Genomic DNA, 23,941 nt, shown 5'->3' with positions numbered 1-23,941 from the left:
GGAATTCTGTTGCTGTTGTAAACAAGTAGGATATAAATGTAGGTGTTTCAGATCATAACCCATCAGCTACGTGATTGCTGTAGATCTTTTTATCGGGTCAACAAATAAGTATTTTCTGATTAATACGGGTCAATCTTAGTCACTTCATGTTTTCCTGCAGTTACTATTGAACTTGAATAGTTATAGTAGTGCTTTAGTGTTCAAGTATTTTCTTTAAATAAAAATCTTGGCGACATTTGGTAAAAAATAAAAAAAGAGATGTTGATAAGCATTTCTAACTTCGGTCCTAACTTGATATTTCTCTGCAGAATCAAAAAGTGACTGACAACTTCTTTGTTGTAAATGAAAAGGCGGGCTTGGCAGGCTGGGCATTTTAAACATGTTTTAAAATATATCTTGAATGCTCTTAGAAGTGGAAAGCTCTTGTACATTTGTCCATCTGCTCTTTTTAGAGATATTAAAAATATGTGTAGTAGTACATATTTTATATTTCAAACTAAACCATGTAGTTTATATATGATTTTTTTTCTCAAAGTTAAAAAGATATTCTGATTTGGCTGTAGGTTTACTTCATGCACTTGTGTTTAAAAAAAAAAAAAAAAAAAAAAGGGCAAAACATTGTCAGTAGTAAAAAAGGTCAGGGTAATTTCCCAGACAAAATCTTTAGCTGCTCAACATGCAATGTCTGCAACTGGTGAGCGTTTTTGTCCATTGTTATAAGTAACAGATTAGTTTTAACATCCCAGGAGAGTAGCTTGGTATTTTAAGCAAGATGCCTGAAAAATTAATCATTACTGATATTTAATGATTAGTTTGCAAGTTAATAACTCAAAAAATGCTGTAGGCTGTTTCAGCTAGCAAATTGATAGACACAGACATTGAATAAAAAGTTACCCTATTGAAATGTCTTTAACCCATAATTATTTCTATGCTTGCTCTAATGAATGGGAAATCATTTGGAAAAAATGCTTGTTTGGCTATAAATAACAGATTTAATTTTTATTTTGTTAGGAAAGTATGGTTTTGTCATGCTTGTATAATGAAGTCTAGGAGTCCTGAAGAACCTTGAAAGTGCATAAGTTTAAAAAAAAACTAATCTAACAGCTAATCTTTTTTCCCAATAAAAATACTCAAGTATCAATCTTTTTTCATGCTTATGTAGTTTACATTATACTTAGCCCAAGGTCACAGGTGTTAAATTGCCTGGTGAATCTTCAAAGTTCTTCTAATATTCAGATGAAAATGAAGGTTGGGTTCCATTGTCCTGCTTGCACATTTGTGTCCTGAAGTCTTTGTTTATTTACTTGCATATAAATAACTCCGTCTGAAAGGAGTATAGATGCTCACGATTTCATTTCTTATGTAGATGTCAAGCTACATTTTTCCCCCTTTTTGTTATCTGATGTTGATTTAATCTTTCCTGCTTTCTGCAGTGCTTTTAAATGTTTATTTAGCTAAGCTATAAAACTCCCTTCGTGTTTCTACCCATCAGAGAGCAGGTGAGCAAGAAAGACAAACTTGGAAGCTCCTGGTCTTTCATTATTGAATGTCTCTTGTGTGCACGTCATGCTGGGGTTGCTAATAGGATTTTTCCATGTGCACCTTAGTTTGATCTTCTCAGTTCTGTTCTATGGGGTGTGCCGTAATGAGATAGATCCAGCTTCTGTGATCCAGATAAAAACAAACCCTCAACTTCAAATAGATAAAGCTCTACAGAGGACTCAGAAAGCTGATTAGGGAGATATCTGCTAACTAAAGAAGGTAGTCTGCTAGTTTTTAACTTTTCTTCCAAGGAATTTTCTCTGCCATCGATTTAGTAGTGCCTGAAGTTCCCTTTAGTAATGACTGAACGTTTTCTCTCCCTGGTTGAAATTATATGAAGAAAAAAATCTGGAATGGTGTATCTTTCAAGTGTAGTGGGATGTCACAACCTAGCTATGACTTACTTTCTGAAGTAGAAAGAGCCCACAGCTATACTGGAAGGGAAGTAGAAGACGAAGAGTTGAAATTAAAGGCTTGTTTGAAGACTGAAGTGGTGACAATTTGATTTTTAGATACCAGATTCTGTATGAAATTTGTTCCTGCTTCTGCAATGTTAATTGATTGCGTAGGAATGGGACTTAAGGGTTTTCAAAAGCAACCAAAAGTACATTCAAATCCTGTGCACATCTCCTGATATACCCACTTTGAAAGAGATGTCAAAATGATTTTGTTCTACTCTGTTTATACAGGCATTAGCAGGTGCTAACACTAGTGAAAACCTGACATTTGGTTCTAAGACAAATATTGTGTTATATGAGAAGACAAGGGAAAATGTAGGGAATAGCTAACACTTAATGTTATGACCATGGCAGAAAAATTTGCAAAAGAGCTTATGTGGTTTAAAAGGTTTAAAAAGCAGTCATTTGAGTTAGGTTTATGTAGTTGGACTAGAAAGCAATCTGAATGTGGTTCAGTTTCCAGGTTCAATAAGAGAGTCCAAGTATTTACTATGTGATGTATTATTTGATGTTGTGTAAAATTCATAGGAAGGTTATTAACTTGACTGTTAAAAGCAGTGCTTTTTAGTGGCATTGTTTTCCAGTGAAGACAGAAGAGGCTAGGAGCATATACGTACTGTTTATATGGAGATTACGTTCCGTTAATGGAATATTTCAGAAGACTGTGCTTTCTCCATATGCAAATCAGTAAGTAGTAGTCTGTTCCTTGATGTGTACCGACTGGTTCAGAATTTTTATTTGCTTTGCTACTGCTCATATATTGAGGCAGAAACGAACTTGGCTTATATCCCTTTCTGAATGGCAAGCGTTACTCTGTTTCCTTGACTTACTAATGCCTCTAGCTTCTAGTACTCTCTGGACTCCACCACAATAAATGAAGAAGACTCACCCAATGAAAAAATTGTCCCACGTAACAATCAACTTAGAGTTTTATAATGTTTCTATCACTGTTTATGTAACAATTAGCCAAACAAAAATAAAAGACTCTTAATGACAGCAATAACAAATTAAAGAGGAATAAAGCTTACTCAACATGTTAATTCTATTTTCCGCTTGGGTACTGCTCAAAACAGCAGTGGAAAAAGAGTGATAAAAAATACGTCCCACGGAAAACAAACAAACTAAAGTTCTTTTCACAAGCAATAGCAACAACCCAAATAAAATAATTCTCCTTGGATTCAATTGGCAGATGCTAAAAAATCCTGTTTTACATGGTGGTTGAGAGGCTTTTCTGATTTGTGATTTTCTTTTTTTTTTTTTTTTTCTCTTCCAAAGGAAGCTAGGCAGAACTGGGGATGCCCGTTTTCATTTTTCTTACTATTCTTGCATCTTGGTATGGGTTACAACATGCAGGAAATGAGGGACAGATTTCTCCAAAGGGACTCTCATTATATGGGAGAGATCACACCTTTACACTATAGTAACACACAACGAATAAAAAGGAACAGTGAAATGGGCCATTAAAATACTCTGAAGGTTGTCTGCATTTGGGAAATTTCCAGTGGTGAAAACACACTTCAGGTATAACGCACCATTAGGAGAATGCAGTTTGTGCTATGTAGGCTGCTCTTTGTATCATCACTCTGGGCTTAAAACTATATGCACTTTAGCAGGTGGTTTTCACACCATATAAGATATTCCATGACCTACTAATATGTGAAACTAAAAAAATAAATGAATCTGTAAAATAGGGAAACTTCATTTAATACTGTCCAAATGAATGAATTAATTAAAAATTAAAAAAAATAAATTTAAATTAAAAATTAATTAAATGAATTAATACAAATCTGCACCCTCTCTTTAGTACTATCACTCTTCACTACTGCTGTTTGCGGTAGTTTTCATTACAAAGTCAGTTTTACTGTGGACTAACTTTTATTGCCTTGTATTTCCCTGAGTGTTGCGGCCTGTCTGGATGAAAGAAGGAGTTATAGGTTGGCAGGAGAGAAAGAAAGGTCAGCTGGTAGGAGGGCACACTGAATCTACAGGCCCTGGGTGTCATGTACCATAAAGAGCTCCCTTGAAGCAGTGTTGCTCCCATTTGGATACTGATGGCTCAGGTAATTAAGCCTGCAATAGAAGTAGGATTCAGTAAGTAGAATTGAACTTTGATTAAACCTTCTGATGGGTTATGCTAAGAGAAGAGCACTGCAGAGAAGGAATTTCCTAATAATATTGACTTCTGTCACAGCACTGGACATTGGTGAAACCAAGTCTACTCAACTGGAAAATTGGATGTGAGGAGAAGGACTTCTCTGTAACTCACATGTTACAGTGGCACTACGCTTGTCTGGTTGTAAATTAATATGAAGTCTTACATTGAGAACAGAAGGCAGTAGGAAACACTCATGTTAATGTGTGCATTGCTGTTAATTTTGGAAGCTCTGTGTGTTTATAGCATTCACAGCTATTTTATCTACTTTGACTCTAACATATTTGTAACTTAAACAACAATAGATACCATGCAGTGTCCCCAGAGAGAGAAATAGTGCTCTGGTAATTGATTCGAATGTAATTTTGACCATCTTCATGGCACCAGATGACAATGGCATTAGGCTGTGCAACCTAGTTGGGGATAAGTTGCCCCCCTCTTTTTTTTCTTCTGCCACCTAGAACAGACCAACATCTCTTGGGAGTGGCAGCAAAGAGCAGCAGGGAACGCTACCATCTGAAGAAAATGGAAGGTGAATGGTTTCATGTAAATATGCATGTGCCAGGGAAGGTTAATGCTGTCGAAAGAATGTTGAGGAAAAAATGTCGAGCTCTTTAACTAGCAAACCCTTCAACTGTGATCTAAAATTTCTGAAATGCCTAGTGATTTTCTTTTCTTTTCTTATTGCTCTGTTGAAACTTCTTTTTCTCCCCCCAAGAGTTTGTCTTTCTGATGAAAATCCTAAATGAGAGCTCCTTGGTAGTGTCTTAAGTGAAAGACAACCATTAGTCTTTTTTGAGAACCAAGGTCGTGAATTTTCAGCATTTTTGGACACTTCTCTGATATTCCTGCAGGGGTGACAATAGGTTGCTGTTGTTATGAAGCTGCCAACATCTTGAGAGAGACAGAGAGAATATGGTGAGACATCAAATGAAATTTCTGGGGTAAAATAGAGATTTTAATTCCTGTATGTATGTTAGCAAGGGAAGCCTTTTTTTTTTTTTTAATAGACCAATAGTTTAAGATTATTTTCGCTAAAAGAGACTTCCTGAATATTTCTTCATAGCAATCTGGTCTGTGTTTTACTACTTAAAAAATGTCATACTTTTTCTCATTTTCCTATATTTAAAAAACAAACACACACACACACACAAAAAAAACAGGCAGGGCGACAGGTGATTTAGTGGCTGTATTGAAGTCTGAATTTTTCATGGGTTTTAGAGTGCGTTTTAGTCCATGATTTCAGTCAACTCCTTAAGTTAAAAACTGGATGCAATGCCTGGCTAAGGAATATATTATGAAGTTAAGGTGGTTCAGGCCATTCCTTGATGGTATTTTGTTTTTCACACACAAGTATTTTTTAAATCAGATGTTTCATGCCTGATTTAGTCAGCCGTATGACAGTTAATTACACCTGAAGCAATTGAGACATTGCTGAAGAAAGAGAGCTGTCAACAGAAAAGCCTTAGTAAAATCAACACTAAGACCATCTTGTAGTCAGCTTTTGTATGTGCTGTTTGAAACCCTTACTTCAGTCAGCGGAATAAGCAAGCAATGGCTGAGCTGTTATGACCGTCTTAGTGTTTCTCTGAGAACCTAAATTTATTCCTAGCAAGAAATTGTCTTGATAGTCTATAGAGTTGGGAAAAGGCTTCTTAAAGGTGATAAGTTAAGGCAATAAACTTATGGGGGAGTTCAAAGGGGTTTTGGTAAAATATTACTCGTTCATATGTCTGCCGGAACATAGCTGGTTTTCCTGAGTTCTACCACGGCTCCTCTGGGACCTCTCTGTGCTTGAATGTTTTGAATAGCTTGTCGTGTTTGTACATCTGCTTATATAGCACTGCAAACAAAATGGAAGTCATACTCATTAGTCAATATGCCCAACTAATGTATTACCGTACTGTGACCAGCAATGGCTTACTAAAAACAAGGTTTCATCTGTTTTTCAGCAGATTGAGTTATTGCCAGATGTATTTTGAGAGCATTGGAGTTTATGGATCTTTTGGAAGAGGACAGCTATGTATTTTCAAATTATCTTCCCCATCTGTATTCTCTCTATTTGGTGTGTATAGCTTTCATTATCTGGAGGATAAGAAGGGGTGGTCTGTAATCACATGGATTCGTTGGTTGGGTATTTATTCTGCATTAGACAATACTTAACCAATCTGTTGGGAAACATGCTGGAACGAATGTTATCTTGTTCCCCATTCTTGGTTGCTGAATTTTGAATTAGGAATCCAGCGCAGTTTACTGGATTTTCAGGATGGCAGGGCAGAATGATGAGGTGGCAGGCAGGCACTCTGCTGCTGCAACACGGCTGGGATCTGAAACTAAGCCTCAGCGATGGTGGGAAGGAAAGAACCTTCCAGTCCATACAGGGGGCTGTTTAATTTGTTACTGCCAAGGCTAGTCTTCAAATAAATTCTTTGTTCTAAGAAAATGAAGGAATTGAGATTGGACTTTAGGGTAATTGTTCCCTTAAAAAAAAAAGGGGAGCTGATTCAAATCCTACCTCTGGATCTAAGCATCTTCCCTTTTAGGATTAATTACATAATATTACAGCAGAATTTCAAGCTCTTCAGGAGCTTCTCAGCACATAAAATTCACTTTGGAAATGTTCTGTGGTAGATCCCTCTGCTCTGTGACTATGATGAAGAAAGGTGTGAGAATGTTATAATAATTTAGCTGAATTTTTAGGGACATATCAATTTCAGTGCTTGAACTTTAGTTGTGATTTGAGCATTGAGCTCAGACCAAGAGACGGTACCTGATGTGAATTTTAAGTGTCTAGTGCACTGCAGAAATATTTGAAAACATCTGTAGAGTGGAAGTATGGCAAGATTGACTGGAACAGGCAATTGCACAGTCTAGCACTTGGGTTTCTGTGCGAGATGGGGGCAAGCTGTCATATGTGGCTTGTGCAAAAGCCTAGTCCAGAGGTATAAAATCAGGATTGCTGATGGACAATTATGTAATAAAGCAATGGTCAGAATTTATTTGTAGGTTTACACATTGCTCCTCATCCATATATTTGAACTCCAAGATGGTAAAAAGATATTTGGTCATAAGAATACCATGAAATGGGAAATGGAAAAGGCCACAAAAACATATGAATCGGCCAACAGGAACAGTGGTAAGTAAAGCCAGTTCTTGAGTGTTGGAGTTGTGCAGGGTGATTGCAAGATGGCTGGGTGTGGAGGAAGAGTGAGGGTGGGGGACTAGGTAGATATATTGCGTGCATTTGCGCATAAAATATCTTCAATAGACAGTCTTCTTCCAGAGTGTCTCACCTATACCTGCTTTTTCCTCCTTTCCCTGGATGAAAATCCAGATGGCGTTAGTAAAATGCAATTTACGTTCTCTGTAGAACTGAAGATGAATTAAGGAAAGGGATGCATAAGCCTAGCTCGTAACGAGCATAGATGGTAGGAGGCAATAAAACATCTTCCTGGAACTTGATACAGCAATTATCTCAACTTAGAACTCAGTGTGGTTTAACAAAATGTCACCAGATCCTATTACATTTTCCTGTACTTCACAGATGCCTATACAAGTAGATTTTTTTTTCTTTTCACTCCCTACCAACCTCTTGCGGTGTACAGGGAGAAGCTATTTTTCATGATCAGTAGCATGGAAACAGAAGAGAAAGTATGAGCCATCAGCTGGAGGATTTCTACAGGGAGTTAAGGATGAATATGATGAAAGGCCAGCTGTAGATTGTACAGATGACACATAATTGTTGTAGTGCACTGTCTGGACAGGAGTTTGCACTTGCTTTCCTCTAGTTGTGTGAGATTTAAAAGGGGTGTAAAAATTTGCCATAAGCGTTAATAGTATTGGCTTCACATGCAAGCTCTTGTAAGCTCAAGGTTTGGTGGTAATCACAACAAAAGTAAACACAGACTGCATATATCTCTTTGTTGCTATATGTCAGGTCTGCTTGCCTCTCGTGCAAGGTCTGGGGTTTGCAGCAGTTCTCGATGACCTTGCTAGGTTAAAAATGAGATGAGGAGATTCAGGGTGCCCTGTTTAAACACTGATGACTCTGTTAGCTGATTTGAGCTGTTGGTAGTTTGCAGAACATCTCTGAAGAAAAAACAGTGCCATCTTGCACATCTTTTTCTACTTCTTAGATTGCACATTCATTTCTAGCCTGTAGGCTGCTTTGTGTTTTTTGTTTTCTTTGTGTCTGACACATGCTCTCAAGCTATGTTTCTGTCTCAGTCAAAATTGCATTAAAGTGTGTGCTTCTATGCTCCTTCACTTGCTCTCAGGTTCTTTGTTTTTCCTCAGCATCAGGGCTGTGTGATATCTGTAATTTGCCTCTGTCTGCTACAGACCAAGCAAACTTGTTTTCTTTGTCTGAAATGAGTCCACTAATAATTGTCAATCCCAGTGGGAAGCTGGAGGAGGGAACGTCTGGTCAAGTTCTGTGAAATTCTCCAGGTTAGTCTCCAGACATCAAAATCAATTTCATTTGTCTATCTAAATGTTACTGCTTGAAATTGAGTAATGATATGTTACTTGAGGATGAGCAAATTGGGTAGAAAGAGGCAGGAGCCTTCCTCTAGATCAGAGGTCTGTTTTGTTACAACTCCTATAAAGTAACGACTACTGTCCTGAAAAATTTCCTCTGACATAGGAGAGATGAGAATACTGACAGTGAAGTAATTGGTTTGTCTGGGTGGATATATTGCATACATTTGTGCAGGCATAAACCATCTCTGGTCGTTGACCAAACAGCTCACCATACCCTAGTTTGAGCGTCCCTGTAGCCATTTCCTATTCAGTGATGGGAATGGTAACAGTGCAGAAGACTCAGCCCACCTCTTTCTCCTCACCTGGCCAAATCCCCCACCCAGGCTGCAGTGCCAGAACCAGCACTCCCTGACAGAAAAAGCAAATATCTCCACTGTCAGCAAGTCTCTTCCAAGTATATGGTATGACTAAATGCATAGTTTCTATCAGTTTGCCCTGTTGCAATTAAGGGGAGTGGGGGGTGGAATGTGTTTGTGAGTGTAAGAGATTATTGCCACAGTGCAGGAGATGCAGGTATGTGAATTGTAGGTTATCCTCTGATTTTTTGATCAACTTGAAGAGGATAGAGAGGTTAGAATAAAAGCAGCAGAGCAAATGATCTTAAGCAAAAAATGGAGAGCCAGGAGAGGAGGAAAAAAAGAAAATTATTCATAGTATCGCTCAATGAACCACTATAATTGAAACCTGTCATCCAAAAAAAAATACAATTCTGCAGTAAGGATATCTGGAGATGCTAAGATTTAGCAAATGTCCTTACAAGGCAAGAAGAAACAAAAGTGAACTCCTGTATCTCATACAGATTCGTGTCGGCAACCTTACTGCAGATGCCATAGGCCCAGTACACAATGCTATCCGTCTTATAATGTGGAAAATGTCAAGTACCTAAGAGTGCCTCTTTCACAGTGGTCAAAAGTCTGTGACCATGTTCCACCAGCTGGGCCTGAGCTGGTAAGCCAGGCATTGCAGAAAAGGACTGCAAACTTAAAAAAAAAAAAAAAAAAAAAAAAAGCTTTGCCAAAGCTGGTGGAGTTGGGCTTGTTGTCAGGATCTCTCCGACCCTTTCTATCTAGGACCAAGCTTCCAGTTTCAGCCAGACAAAAATCTGAGACCTCAGCATATGGAAGCACTGGTTGTTGTGGTGCTAGTTCTTACTTGTTTGAATCCGTTTCTTTTGCCCTAATGCCACTTGACAAGCTTGGCAATTAAGGACCATGAGCAGGGGCAGACGGAAAGCTACTCTTTGACTGCTAAGGTCTAACTTCCAATATGACAACTTCTCCATTAATTTCTAGTACATTTCTATGTGTAACTCTGCCTTAAAGCTCTAGAATATTGCGGACTTGATGGAAACTGCATGAAACAGGTTGATCTGGGCTACTGTTACTTGGGACGAACTTGAAGTTTTTTTGTCTTGCGTTTTGCACTCAAGATGACTTATAGCCTGATCTTGGGATCTGTACAGAACTGGCTGGTGGAATACCTTTTTTTCTCTTTTTTTCTTTTTTTTCCTGCAACTCTGAGTAATCAGATTGTGTTGATTCTGATTGTTTTCTAATAATGTCCAGTTATTTTTGGACCTGGTGTTAATCTCCGATGTCAGTGTAAAATGCTACAGTGAAGGGAGAGTGCCAATAAAGCCAGGTCAGCTGATGTTCTGTGCAAAGGACAAGAAATAAATGGACAGATTGGAAGGGAAACATTTAATGCCAACGTGACAAAAACGCTGAAATTTTGAGGAAGGTTTTCTTGCAGTGTGATACAGTTCAGAAAGCACAGTGTGGGTTAACCATTGCACAGTGGCCTCGTGACATAGTCATGTCGCAGTGTTATGTATCTGGAGATTATAAGGTTATGTAATAAGGACTGATTAGTAAACAGTTTTTATACCAATTTTTCTTTCAGTTAGGGATGGACAGAAGGGGGTTTGGGGGATGTATGGGAAGGAGTAAACTTAATTTGTTAAACTTGTGAAACATTATCCGGGCTGCCAGCATAACAATACTTTATACTCATGCATTTACCTACAAACTGTAAGATGAGTAATATCTTTAAAAGTCATTTACATAAATTTTTTTTTTGTTCCCCCAAAACTGTTTGCCTCTGTACTGAGAATTCACACAAGAGGGCATTTAAAACTTACTTGGTACCCAAGTGATACCACATTCAGTCAGTTTGAGGCTTCTGGCAGAGCTGAACTCCAGATTCACATTGCCCTTAGTAGGTTCTTCCCTTCTCCAGTCTCATCCATGGGCTGCCTGTATTAGGCCTGTTTTATCTGCTTCTTGAGGTGAAGAAGAGAAATTGTGGTATTTAGCTATATTTTGTTAAGTTCTTTGTGATACGATGTAAAACCATGCTCTGAGTGTCCTAGATATATGTGCCTTTATTTGGAGAGGGTAAAGTGAAAGTAAATGAAAAGGGTATGTGAGAGAAACTGGCTACTGAAATACCTCTGGTGATCTTTTTTCACGTCTTACTGACAAATGTAGGAGTGAGCTTGGAAGCATAATAAGAAAATAGTCTTGACACTGAAGTCTGACTTCAATTTCCATCCTTCTAGATAGTGGATCACCTTGAAATTTTGATATGACCGAGGCATTAGGTATACTTGGAGCTCAGTGTTGAAGCTGTCCACAATTCCAGAAGATAACCATAGGAATTAGCAAAGTGATCATTTAAACAATGAATCTCACACCTTAGGAAAGTACTGTCATCCTAATTACTCTGAGATGCATGCCCAAGAGAATACTTAAACCTGATTTCTACATGTAGACTGGTAGAAGCTTGCTTGTTTTTTTCTAGCTATTTTAAAGCAATTAAATGTCTTTGTTTTAAATTCAATACACTGAATGCACAGGTTGTCTTAAGGAGTAAATTGAAACTTAATTTTTTGTTGCCAATGTTGTTGTTGTCTGTTAAGAAGTAAAATTGAAGGTATGCTGCAATTCGAGGCTGGTTCAGCATGACCAGAAAAACGGCATGGTTATAGAACATAGGTCTGCTTTTAGTGAAGTGCAGACATGATGGGGTTACGTAGCTTTGACTAACAGCTGAGAAGCCGTTGAAAAACAGCCGCATGTGTACAAGCTGTAAGCCAGATTCTCTGCTGTGATGCCAGCCCCTTTGAGCCATCTGACAGTGTAATGAAGCTGAAAAGTGGCTATGTAATATATCCCTATCTTCCATTCCTCAACCACAGGGTAGTTCCCAGCTGCCACAGTGTTGGCATGCCCTACTCTTTCTCACCCAAGGCTTAGACTCTACTAAAGGGGCTCTGTCTGGACTTAGACTGAGAGCCTACTAAGCAGGATGTGATTAGGTGAAGCGTTTCCACCAGTATATTCCCGCAGAGCTGCTCTGAGTACAGTGGTGGGACTGGTCGGTTTCAGGACGGAGTCGTAACTACGTCTGCCTAATGGATGTGTCCTGGTGACGGTAACTAGCTGAAAACCTGTCCCTAGCATGTACTCTTCAAAATGAAGGAAAACAATTCAACCTATGACCCTGACAGTTTACTGCTCCTGTGAACTGCTCCTCCAAACTACTCACTGACTGAGATTTACATCCCAACATTGTGTTGACTGATCAACGCTGCGAACAGATGGGTTTCTTTATTCGGCACACTATAGGAAGAAGTGTAGGATTTTGTATTTCATGCTGACAGAGGGATCGTGGTTCAGTCATTATCTCTGTATAACAATCACCATGATCCAATTTGCTATGAATTGGGGGATTTCCCCTTTCACAATGAAATGAGGGAAAAGTCAGTGAGAAGCACTCAACCAAGCAGCTCCTATGAGAGAGCACAGAAAAAGTTTAAGGATTTTTTTTTCCCAGTCAGAAATTCAAAGGATCCAAATGATGATCATGATGTGCCATGTGGAATACTGAAGCAGTTTTATTAGTATATTTGATGTCTTTTTCTTAAAATGGGACTGCATAGTGTTGTGAGGTATCCTCACGGAGGTGCATGCTACTATTTTTCATTCCTATAGTGTTTGACTCAACAGTCAAAAGTGATTAAGATGCTGAGTGAAAAGTGCTAAAATGGATGCTATCTGCTAGAATCTGGTTTATTTTCCCTGTGGTGGTTATGGTGCCCTTCCAGAGGCATCTGACTAGGAAATCAACATTATCTCATTTTTAGGGAAAAACCCTTATGATATTTTTTGCAAACTTCTGATCAGGAATTCAGCCCTGCATATGGTGTCTTCACATGGTAACAATAAAGCATGTGGTGTTTCTGCAGCTGTCCCTGCACAGAGCTATGGTTTAAGGAAGAGCTGGCTTAAGGAAGCTTTTTTTTGTCCGTTCTCTGCGGTAACCATACTTAGGTATTTCTACAGTTTAAAAGAAGCTACTGCTCTTAATCCAGTTTTCAGCACCATGAGTTCCAACAGATGTATTTCCATTGTTTGCAGTGCAAGGACAGGTCATCCTCACCTGAGTCAGGGAAGTGCTGAGGGCAGGGACCGGCTGAGACAAAGCCTGCAGCTCACTGTGGCACTAGAAAAGCTGTGTCCTTGTCCTGATTGCACCGGGGTACATCCTGGGAATATATTTAGAGCTCTAAATAGTTTCCGCTTTTCATTTTGTTCACTAAATATATGTGCTGTTGGCTTTTAAAATATTTTTTCTTAATTTTATTACTTTTAGCCCTTTCCTATCAGCAAGTGGAGGTTCAAACCTGTGTATGTTATGCCCTAGCCTGAGATTATGCCCCACAGTTAGGGAAAACGGACAAATGAAGAAACATATATGTATGGGTTAAATAGCTGTTAGGAGCATAAATGCTTGGCCAGTGGTGCAGAAATTTCCTCCAGATGCTTCTGTTCCCCCCCACCACCTGATCCCCCTTTCTTCTCATTTCCATTATTTACAGTGGTCTCCACTGAAAGAGTTAAATCTGGCAATTTACGGACTCCTTTTTGGTGAGGATGCCCGACTTTGACAATTTATTGAAAATCCACGGGCCATCCAGCGAGTTATCCAGGTTGGAGCAGATGGAGATGAGCACATCAGAAATTGTACAGTATAGCTAATAAACATCAGGATGAGCCCGAGGCGTTCACGGGAGAAAAATAACAGGTAATTATCACTTTATAGATTTTGACCGTCTCTTCATTATTTGGACATAATGAACTGAGAGAGGCAAAATACTGCAGCCTGGTACGGGGAATAGTTGGCTTAAGAAAGGGTCCGTGGAAAAACCGTGTCCAGCTGAATTAAGGCTATAAAATCAAGCATGTGTGCTTAGAATGAGAAGGGAAAGAGAAGCAGGTGAAGGTGAATATCGCTGTGCAGGAGCTGGCTTCTGGAGACGCGTTTTCCTCTGGGTTTGCCTCCTCGTTGAGCAGGGTGACTGCGATGTTGTGCGGGGCTGCGCCTTGCGCACTACTGGAGTTAAATGGTGACAGCGGGTACAGCCACAGCTATGCGCCAACAAAACCAAAAAAAAAAAAACCAAACCCTACATCTTCTCAAGGCACAGCACTGCCGTGGGGGCAGTACCTCTGTGCACGGCGGGCAGCGGGATGGGGCCGGGGTCCGTGTTGAGGGGCAAGGAAATACCCGCAGGGGGCTGCGGGTCGCTCCCCAAAATGCGGGGGGCGGCCGGGGGCGGCCCCTTTTGGCAGCCGCCGTTTGTGCGCATCCTTCCACCCCAGTCACCTTGAATAACAGGGCCGGGCGGTTCCCATCCTCGTTGGGAGGCTGAAATTCGGCTTAAATTCTGGCACCCTTTCCTCCCCTTGCCCCCAGCCTCCTCTTTTCGTTGCGGGGGGGGGGGGAGGGGGGGTGCACCGCGGGGTTGCCGAAGGGGGTCCCGCCTCCCCTCTCCCCTTCGTTTGCTTATCTGTAAAAAGGGGGGAAGGAGGAGGGGTGGCGGGCATGAAAAAAAAAAATCAATTGCTATTTTTCATCTTTGACAAAGTAATTAAAACGGAGGCACTCGTTCTTCCGCTCCGCAGGCCGCGGTGGGGAAGGGGGGGGAGTCCCCCTTTTTGGACAGGCTTGTGGGGGGGGTCCCCTTAGTCCCTGTGGGCTCGGGGCTGAGAGGGGCCTCGGGAAACCCAGGCGGAGCTCGGAAAAGCCGCTTTAATGAACTTTCTGGCAGGCGGGCGGGGGGGGGGGGGGCGGCAGACCCCCGCTTCTGGGACTTGGCGATGGACCCCCCCTCCCAGCCGTGGCTGAGGACTGGGTGATGGAGACCGCGTCCCCTCCTGGGGGGGACAAAACGGAGTCTGGGTCTTTGGGTTGGGTGCTGCTGGGGAGGCAGGAGCAGGGCTCGGGGCAGGATGTGGCTTGGGATCGACCGCGGGGTCGGCCCGATGCAGCACCAAGAGAGCCCCGCGCTCCTGGAGGAGCTGCGGGGGCTTCCCGACCCGCCTGCTTCTTGGGGCGCTGCCGTGGCGCTTTAATTCGCCCCGTGCCTTCTTCAGAGGCGTTAATGCAACCTGAAGGGCAGCATAACGGGGCTCCCGCCTTGCCCAGGCTGTGGGCAGCCGGCTCTGCGGCTCTCTGCAACAGCGCAGAACCGCTGCCAAGCGCCGCTCGCCTCCCCCCCGAGCCCTGCTCCTGGGGGGCTCTGTGCTGCATACAGGGAGGGGAAGAAACGGGGGAGAAGTCTGCTGGAGAGAGGAACAGAGCGCAGTCTGTATGAAAGGGTCTATGCACAAAACACCTGTATTTCGGTACAATTATGTGCGTGGAAAAACAGATGCTGATGTTTAAGTATATTTTCAGCAGCTGCAGCAGCAGAGGTTAAGGCTAGCTGCGGCGTAAAAACGCTCAGGAGCTCTGCTGCCAGGTGAAAGCATTTATTTTTCCCACCTGGGAAACGCGCTGATCTTTACTGCAGGAAAAAAAGAAAAAACTGAACGATTTTTTAAAATGTTCGGCTTTGCTCGTCCCCCTCCCCTCGGCTGTTGCGGTGATCAGGGTGGCACTGCCTGGGGGGGACTTGGTGTCCCCGGGGGCGCGCCGGGCCCCCGCAGTAGGCAAGGACGTACAAAGATGCGTTGGGTGCCGGGGAGCTTAGCCCCCTCCTTCCTCCCCCTAGTAGGTGCACACTGCTTACGCTAAGATGTAAAATAGCCCCGGGAGAAGCTGACGCTAGCAGAGTGTGTGCGGGGGAACAGCAGCTCTTCCTCTGACGCTAAAACAACCGGGAAGGTTGCTTAAGGAGCATCCCGATTTGCCAACGCACTTTTTTTTTCTTTTTTTTTTTTTTTTTCAGGGTGAAAAAACCTGACTCGTGAGCAACAAATCTCCGAGAAAGCCCCTCAGGTAGCAAATAGCGCGGGAGGTGGTGATGGGTGGATGACTTCGTTGGAAAAACGATTCCAGCGCAACTTCTGGCTTGTAGTGCTGAGAATCTCCCCCCAGTTCTCAAACAAAAAATGCTTTGATGGGTGAGGGCAGAACACCGACGACCTTACTGCAGTTGCCGTCATCTTTGCTCCCTCTTAACTCTTCAGATATCTTTGGTGAAAGAGGAGATGGCATGGCGGGTGTCGTCTTGATTGAGTTGGGGCTGAGGACTTCCCCCATGAGGCATGGTGAAAAGAGAGGGTATGGTGTTGTACGATGGTGTAGGGAGACCAGGGAACACACAATTAAAATGTGTTTGTGCACTATATACGCAGTGAACTTCTCTCTCTGGAAATAGCTATACGGAGAGATATATATTTATACACATTATATATATATATATATATATAATTTTTTCATATATATAAGCTATTTTAACTTTCGATCCCGTGTGAACTGTAGGAATGCAGAAGACAGATAATGGGATGAACCACACGGGAGGGGGGAGAGGGGCAGAACTGGCCGGTTTCTCCCCCTTTCGCTCATCTTTTGGGCGCAGTAGTACGTGTTTCTCGTGCTGCCCCTAATAACCAGCAAGAAAGTTGTGTGCTCCTGCAGGATCTGGTTTAGTAATCAGCCCCCCATGAGTCACACGGGACACGCAATCCCACTGCCGCATGAGTGACAGCTAGCCGGCGCTCAGGCTTCTGGTTGTCCCTTTAAAATCTGAATCCATGGGTAATGATTTATCAAACTCTTATTATCACGAAAATGTCAAACGAAGGGCACCTTGCTATGCACTGACGCAAACCCAGGCTTTCCCAAGGAAGTATAGAAGCTTTGCTCTGGACTGAGCAAAATCCAGTCTGTCATTTGCCTCTACTGCTGTTTTTACCTCGACCGACTCGATTTAAGACATGGTAAGCGCTTCATTTCTTTCCTTCGACACTTAAAAAGGCTCGAGGGGAGGCTTCGCCGGTGAGTTCTGTGCAGGCTGCCCTGTGCCCGCCTCGCTTCCCTGCCGCTGTCCTCCTTGCCCCGCAAGGCAGAGGGGCGGCTGTCCCCGCAGCCGGGGTAGGGCTGCAGTCGGGGACAGGGGCGTTGCTCCGTGCCCCCGCGGGCTGGGAGAGGAGCCGGAGGTGCTGCAGGTGCGGCCAGGACTTGCGGCAGACACGGCGGAGGCAGTGCTGGGAAGCCTTGCGGAGTGGGGGTCCGGAGAGAGGGTGCGTTGGGAAAGAGAATTTTTAAGGGATGGGAAAGGGAGGCATTGCCCGCGGGGTCCTTAAGGTTTAAAAAAAAAAAAAAAAAAAAGACGATACGTTGTGAAATATAATTTTAAACTGGTGGGAAACAGGGGTGCCGTCAGTAATCTATTTAGCGTACAGGAGAACGTTTCAAAGCAATTTTTAGAGGAGTGTGAGTCGAAAACGTAAGAAAAATGAGAAGGAAAGCCAGCTGCTGACGGCCGTGGTTCCGCGGTGGTGGTGCGGTTGTTTCCCCGTTTCCCCGACTTGCTGTCGGGTTGTAAGAGGTGGCAGCCAGCTCAGAAACGCTCCCCAGCACTATTTCGCTGGGTTTTTTAACATCCCTGGCTGCCTACAGGGCAGCTTGTCTATTGCCTGTATGGAAAAAAAAAAAAAAAAAGGTTGGGGGGGAGAAAAGCCGATGTGCATTGTTGAATGACAGAAAGGAAATGGGGCGTAAAATTAAAGAATCTTTCTACACTGGTGATAGGGAAGGGAGCATCCTACGCTCGTGATGTGCAATCTAACGAGGTCTGGCGGCGCAGTGCTGTAAGAACATTTATCTAAAACTCCAATTGCGGGTTTGCAGCCGCTGTTTGTTTGTTTGCTTGGTTTTTCGTTCCTCGCTGATTTCTCTGCCAGAATATTAACGCTGAACGAGAGGGCGAGCAGGGGAACCGGGCCCCTCGAAATTCACCCACGTTTTAATCCAGATTTTCTAGCAGACACGTTTTGCGTACGAGAGAATCAATCGGTAAAAAAAAATCCCTGGGGTCCAAACGTTTTCTTATCCTTTCGGTAAAATATGTGATATTGTTTTAGGATTACGCCAGTCAAAGGGAGATGAACAAGCAGCTCGCGAACAGCCCCGACACGGTTGCTCCTGGACCAAACGAAGGTGCGGGAGCTGGAAGAGGCAGCCCCGAGGAGGGGCCGCAGAATGCCCCGCCGCAAGCCCCCGCCGCGGTGGCCAGGCTGCCCCGCTCGCTCTCCAACGACCCCAAAACGCTTCCCTCCGAAGAAGCTAAGCCAAACGATTTCGAGAGGACCAAGGTCGGCATCTGCAAGCTCAGCAGCACCCCGGTGCAAGCCAACTCCACGGTGCGGAGGGAATCCGGGGAGACCTTCCCCTACAAGCACGCCGCTGGGGCCGGGGCCGCCGGGCAGGCTGCGATCCCCCCCTGCAAAATTCCCGCATTGCAAAGCACGGACGGGGACGCTACCCTGAACCTTGGGAAGGGCACGCTGGAGCGAAACAACGCCAAAGGCGCCTGGGTGACCTTGAGCCAGAGCACCGTGGTACTGGGCACGGATGGCAACACTTCTGTCCTTCCCGGCAGAGTGGAGGGGGTAAGAGCCTCCTTCCCGGGGTTCTCGGCCCCCGGGAGTAAGGGATTAAGGGATGCTCGGCCCTCAGCGCCCGCTGGGGGCCGAGGCTCCAGTGGGAGAGGTGCGGGAGCAGGTAGGGGATGGGGCTAAGCCGTAGGGCAGGAGCCGGGAAGAGAGGGAAATCCCCCGGTGCTGAGTTACCGCGCCGAGAGCCAGCCGAGGCTCCGGTCCTGCGGAGAGGAAGGGGCGTATGGTCCCGGCTGGGTCTGTCCCGAGAGAAATCGGGGGCAGAAAGCCCTCCGCTGCAGGAGCAGAGCCTGTCCCCAGGGCATCGCCCCCGGCCGGGCGCGGCGCATTGCAGGGGCTGCCCCCCGGGAAGGCAGCGGCGAGCCGAGCCCTGCGCGTTTGGCCCCCGGAGGAGCCCGCTGGGCGCCGGGGGGGCGGGCAGCGGGGACTGTCACAGCCCCCCCATCCCAGGGCTGCCGCAGTCGCTTCCCCTCCCTCGGGAGCCGCTGGAGGGGGGTCCACGACGGAAAAGCCTAATTGCTCCTAATTTCTCGGGCAGAAACGGCCGCAGGGGAGGGTGCCCCCGGTGCGGCTCCGCGATGCTCGTTTGCAAACGTGGCTTTTGTCCGATCTCTCTCTTTTTTTTTTTTTTTTTTTTTTTCCCCTTTCCCCACCTTTAGGAAGACGATGTAGGGGATGAAAATAAAGCCCGAGGGAACTGGTCTAGCAAGCTGGATTTCATCCTCTCCATGGTGGGTTATGCAGTGGGGCTGGGCAATGTCTGGAGGTTCCCGTACCTGGCCTTTAAGAATGGGGGAGGTATGATGGCTTTTTCCTGTCTCTCTACCTGCAGTTCCGTACGTGGCTGAGCCGCCCCCCCCTTTGCGGTGGGGACAAGCACGAGGGGAGCAGAGGTCGGGGACGCCGAGCCGGGCACCCCCGGGACCCACACTGTGCTGTCACACCTGGCGAAAATCCTCACTGGGGGCTTTTTGTTGCTTTGCTTGGCTTTGGTTTGGGGGAAAGCTGGTGTTCAGCAGTCAAAGTAGGCGAGTTCTGACAAGATTTCGTTATAAGGTGGCGCTTGCCCTAAAAAAAACACCCGCAATGAGTTCTGGCCAGGGAATGAGCAGCTGGGGAGGCCAGCGTGGGGGGCTCTGGACCTTAGAGAGATCATGCAGGCTCTTCTGAGCTGTTGGAGGCGAGAACTCGCCATTTGGAACACCTCAATATTTTAAAAAAAAAAAAAAAAAAAAAAAGGTAAGCTTGCCTTTAAACATACAAAATAAAAGCATGTGTGGGGGCTGTTCTAATACAACACTGCTGCCTCGAGCAGATGCTGGAAATGCAAAATCCTGCTCCTCCGTTCCTGCCAGGGCTGGGGGTGGCAGGGATGGCTACCCAGGCTGGGGCTGAGCGGGCTGTCGTTTCTCCCCCCAAAAGGTGCGTTCCTCATCCCCTATTTGATGATGCTGGCGCTCGCTGGGATCCCCATTTTCTTCCTGGAGGTCTCCCTGGGGCAGTTCGCCAGCCAGGGCCCTGTGTCGGTGTGGAAAGCCATCCCTGCCTTGCAAGGTGAGACCCCCCCTGCCACCTGCACCCCCCGCGGCTCCCTGTGTGGGCGGTGGTGACGGTGGCCCCCTCTGGGCCCTCTCTGCTCTTTCCTAGGCTGCGGCATCGCGATGCTCATCATCTCCGTCCTGATAGCCATCTACTACAACATCATCCTGTGCTACACGCTCTTCTACCTGTTCGCCTCCTTCGTGCCCGTGCTGCCTTGGGCTTCCTGTAACAACCCCTGGAACACGCCAGATTGTAAAGATAAGAACAAACTTTTACTAGGTGAGTTGCGATGCGCTTTTGGGTCTTCCCACCTCTTTCCCTGCTGCTGCTGGGGGCTGTGGTGCCCAGCCCAGGGCAGGGAGTGCCACCCAGGTGGCTTGGAGCAATCCATTTGCTACCTTTTTTTTTTTTTGTAACTTTTTCACCATCAAGGGTAGATGTAAGTTTTGAACTGTCATGTCAAAAAAACAAACAAAGAAATCTTTACAGCTGAAAGGTGCCTGCGCCAGTGCTGTGCAGGTGTTTGGCTTGGGGTAAAATCCTGTCCAGTCTCATCTCCTGTTTCCAGTGACACTGTTTTGGAGCTGAGCTTATGCGCATCCCTGTAGCTGTGTCGATATCAGTGTAGAAAGGAGGACTAGATAGTGACCCCTTTTGCAAGCCCTCACCTGTAACTGCTTTTGGTCCAGACCCTTTAATACCTTGAGCATTTGGGTGTAAAGGGAAAAACCATGAGACATTTTAAGACCTAGTACTCTCAGAGCCTTACAGGTTTGGCAAATGAGGTACTACAGAAACCTAATGCAGAACTGAAACTCGAGTGATGTGTATGATAGAATGCTTTTTATTGTTGTTTTGCACCCAATCTGTAAATCCAGGCAAGTTATTTTCTTCCTCTTTTTTTTTTTTTTTTTTCCTCTCACAGATTCATGCATTATTGGTGACCAACCAAAAATACAAATCAAGAACTCGACTTTTTGTATGAGTGCCTATCCAAACTTGACTATGGTTAACTTCACCAGTGAAGGAAACAAAACATTTGTCAGCGGAAGTGAAGAATATTTTAAGTAAGATCTTTCATTTGAAATATTATGTTACTTTCTCTAAAATCTCTAGTAAAAATCTAGTAATACAGATAATCAACCAGTAATAAAAGAAGTAACTATTTAGAAGAGTAGAAATAAAATATTTAAGAGTGATGAATGATATGCACTTCTATGCATATTAACAATGAAAGCGAAATTTTAAACACTGCATTATTTTTGTTCTTTTCCTCTGGTGCTTAGCACAGCTGGGGTGTTGGCCCGTGCATGGCATTTTTATCTCCTACTGCAATGCAGATAAATAAAATAATACATGGTGACATTCACTCGAACCTTCTGGAGAAGCCACTGAGAACGCTAAAGCAGAACTACGTACTGTAGGAATTTGCACTGAATTACTGCCTGCAGTTGCTGTCATTATTTTTTTCCTTTTTAACTTTTTATTTCAATTTTATTTTTATTTTAAATTTTAGGTACTTTGTATTGAAGATTTCAGCTGGGATAGAATATCCTGGTGAGATTAGATGGCCCTTGGCATTGTCTCTTTTCCTAGCCTGGGTGATTGTATATGCCTCCCTTGCTAAAGGAATCAAGTCATCAGGAAAAGTAAGAAAAATATTTGCAATCATACACTTAGAGGAAAGCAGTATCCTGCTTTGAGGGAATCATGCTCTTGTTTAAGGCACTGAACTACTGAAATTTGGTTTCAACAAATGGCTACATATTAGTGAAATGCCTTTTTTTTCTGTTCATGTTTTCCTATCTAGCTAAAATGTTAAAAAGGTAATTTTGGGAATCAGGTTTAACATTTGATCCCTAATACTCAGAAACTTGAAAATGAGCCCTTGAGCTGTGCTTAGCAGTTGGATGGCAGGAACGGTGCCTTCCCTAGTGTGTCTGGCGTTCATCAGAAATCCCCCAGTCACCTCAGGCGTCACTGTAATCTGTGAAATTATGATGTACACTAAGATGTTAAGCAACATGTTTTAAAATCAGAACTGAACTTAAATAATTCTGTGGTGATTATGAGCTGTGACAGTATGTATCCTGTTTTCCCAACTACTTCATGCCTCTTCCTAAAACTTCTCCTTGTGGTAAACCAGCTCCCTTTTTCTGTTTCTGACATCTTCCATCTCCCTCCTATACCTCTGTGTCATGTTCTCCTCTGCCTCTCTGATGCCTCTCAGGGCTTTCTGCCCTGTATCCTAACCAGCAGCCATACAAAGAGGGAACATGTGCTCTCATGGACATGCAAGTGCAGGCATCCTGATTGTCTCGGCAGCTGTCTGCGCAGGGAAATGCAGCCCTTTTTTTTCAGCAGCAGCACTGTTTTGGGTGATTTTCATGGCACTTGCAGCAATGCAATATCTGAGACTTCTACTTCAATGCCATTGTAATTAGCTTGTAGGTTAAAAGGTTGGATGATGCTATAGCATAAATGCAGTTTATTTAATAATTGTAGGCTGAAAAAATTCCTCCCCCCAAAAAACAAACAAACAAAAAAAACAACACACACGCAAAAAAGAGCTCACAAATGAAACAAAGCAAAATGCCAAGACTGGAATGGAATAACTATATATTTTCTGTGTTAAAGGTAATGCATATGCAGAGGCAGCTATCAATATTCTACAATTTGTCACCGGGCATCTAATTTCAAGCCATCCCTTTGCATCTAGAAGCTGACAACATCTGTTGTGAGCTAGCTTGGAAATGAGCAGAAAATCCAGAGACTTGAGTACAAGGGGAAAGTTGACTGTTTTTTGTTTTTTCTTACATATAGTGTGACAGGAAAAACTGTTTCATGAAAGGCCAGAGCCAAGAAACAGAAGATGTAGAGGAGAATAACTTGGGTTTGGATGTGGTGGGAGATAGATAGGTAAGACAGCTGTAGCGGCCAAAAGAAATACTGGCTCCTTGGTGCCAGGGATAGGAAACTGCTATTGATGCTTAGATGATTGTGATGAGGGGGCAAGTGGAAATCCTTCAGGTAACTGTCAATACGTGGCCCTGTGGTTCTTGCTGCCTCCTAACAAAAGCTGTCAGTCTGCAAACAGTTGTCTCTGCCTCCTCAGGCAGCTCTCAGGAAGGTGCCTGCAGTGGTCAATTGCAGCCATGTGGGTCTGTCTATTCAATATGCTGGGGATCAGATGAAGAAAGTCAACTGGTCTTGGAGGACTCGATATTCTGGTTATTACAGTACCATGCGGGGACAACTAACCTACTGAAGTTGTTGTGTAGGTCCTATCTAAATGACAAAATGGCATCTAGGTTCACCATAAAAACTAGTTGAGCAGGCACAAATCCCTGAGCTATGTGTACCAGGACAGCTTAATTATGTTCCAATTTATTTAAGAATCCTAAAGTAAACTTAATTTAAAATGAAGAGTGGAAACGACGCTCTGCTGGACTAGCTAGATGAAGTCTATGTAAAATCTTTCTTGGGGCTGAAGTAGTGTGAATGCTCCATACAGTCAAGCCTTCTAGATAAGAGTTTTTCTATTGTTTGAGCCATTTGTTTTTTTACTGAAGTTGGAGAGACATGCTAACGTCACTAAGTTTGATTAGCTAATAGGGGAAAAGCTCTTCTCTTGAAATGAGTGTCTTCATTTTTTTCCGAACGTCGACTTGAGCGATTATAGTAATTTTATTGAACTTAACAGCTGGTTTCCACTTGCCATTATTGACTTAAACTTAGTTCCTTTCTTAACGAACAGTGATTACATATTACCTGTGTAATGCTGTTTGAGTATT

The 23,941-nt window shown here is 43.8% G+C and overlaps 1 protein-coding gene across 1 annotated transcript in view; it reads left to right on the top strand.

Annotated features, from left to right (window-relative positions):
• The first annotated feature begins 18,092 nt into the window (after window positions 1–18,092).
• The window catches only part of SLC6A5 (solute carrier family 6 member 5), a 30,407-nt gene continuing 24,558 nt past the window's right edge, over window positions 18,093–23,941 (top strand). Inside the window, exons 1-6 of the mRNA XM_035550444.1 lie at window positions 18,093–18,599; window positions 19,265–19,403; window positions 20,028–20,159; window positions 20,253–20,426; window positions 21,073–21,214; window positions 21,664–21,796. Coding sequence (XP_035406337.1) covers window positions 18,093–18,599; window positions 19,265–19,403; window positions 20,028–20,159; window positions 20,253–20,426; window positions 21,073–21,214; window positions 21,664–21,796 — 1,227 coding nt within the window. The remainder of the gene's footprint in view (window positions 18,600–19,264; window positions 19,404–20,027; window positions 20,160–20,252; window positions 20,427–21,072; window positions 21,215–21,663; window positions 21,797–23,941) is intronic.

Source organism: Cygnus atratus, chromosome 5 (genome assembly GCF_013377495.2).
Source record: "Cygnus atratus isolate AKBS03 ecotype Queensland, Australia chromosome 5, CAtr_DNAZoo_HiC_assembly, whole genome shotgun sequence".
NCBI classification, from domain to species: Eukaryota; Metazoa; Chordata; class Aves; order Anseriformes; family Anatidae; genus Cygnus; species Cygnus atratus.
The sequence above is the reverse complement of the archived record's forward strand: the minus strand, read 5'-3'. Positions and strand labels throughout refer to the sequence as shown.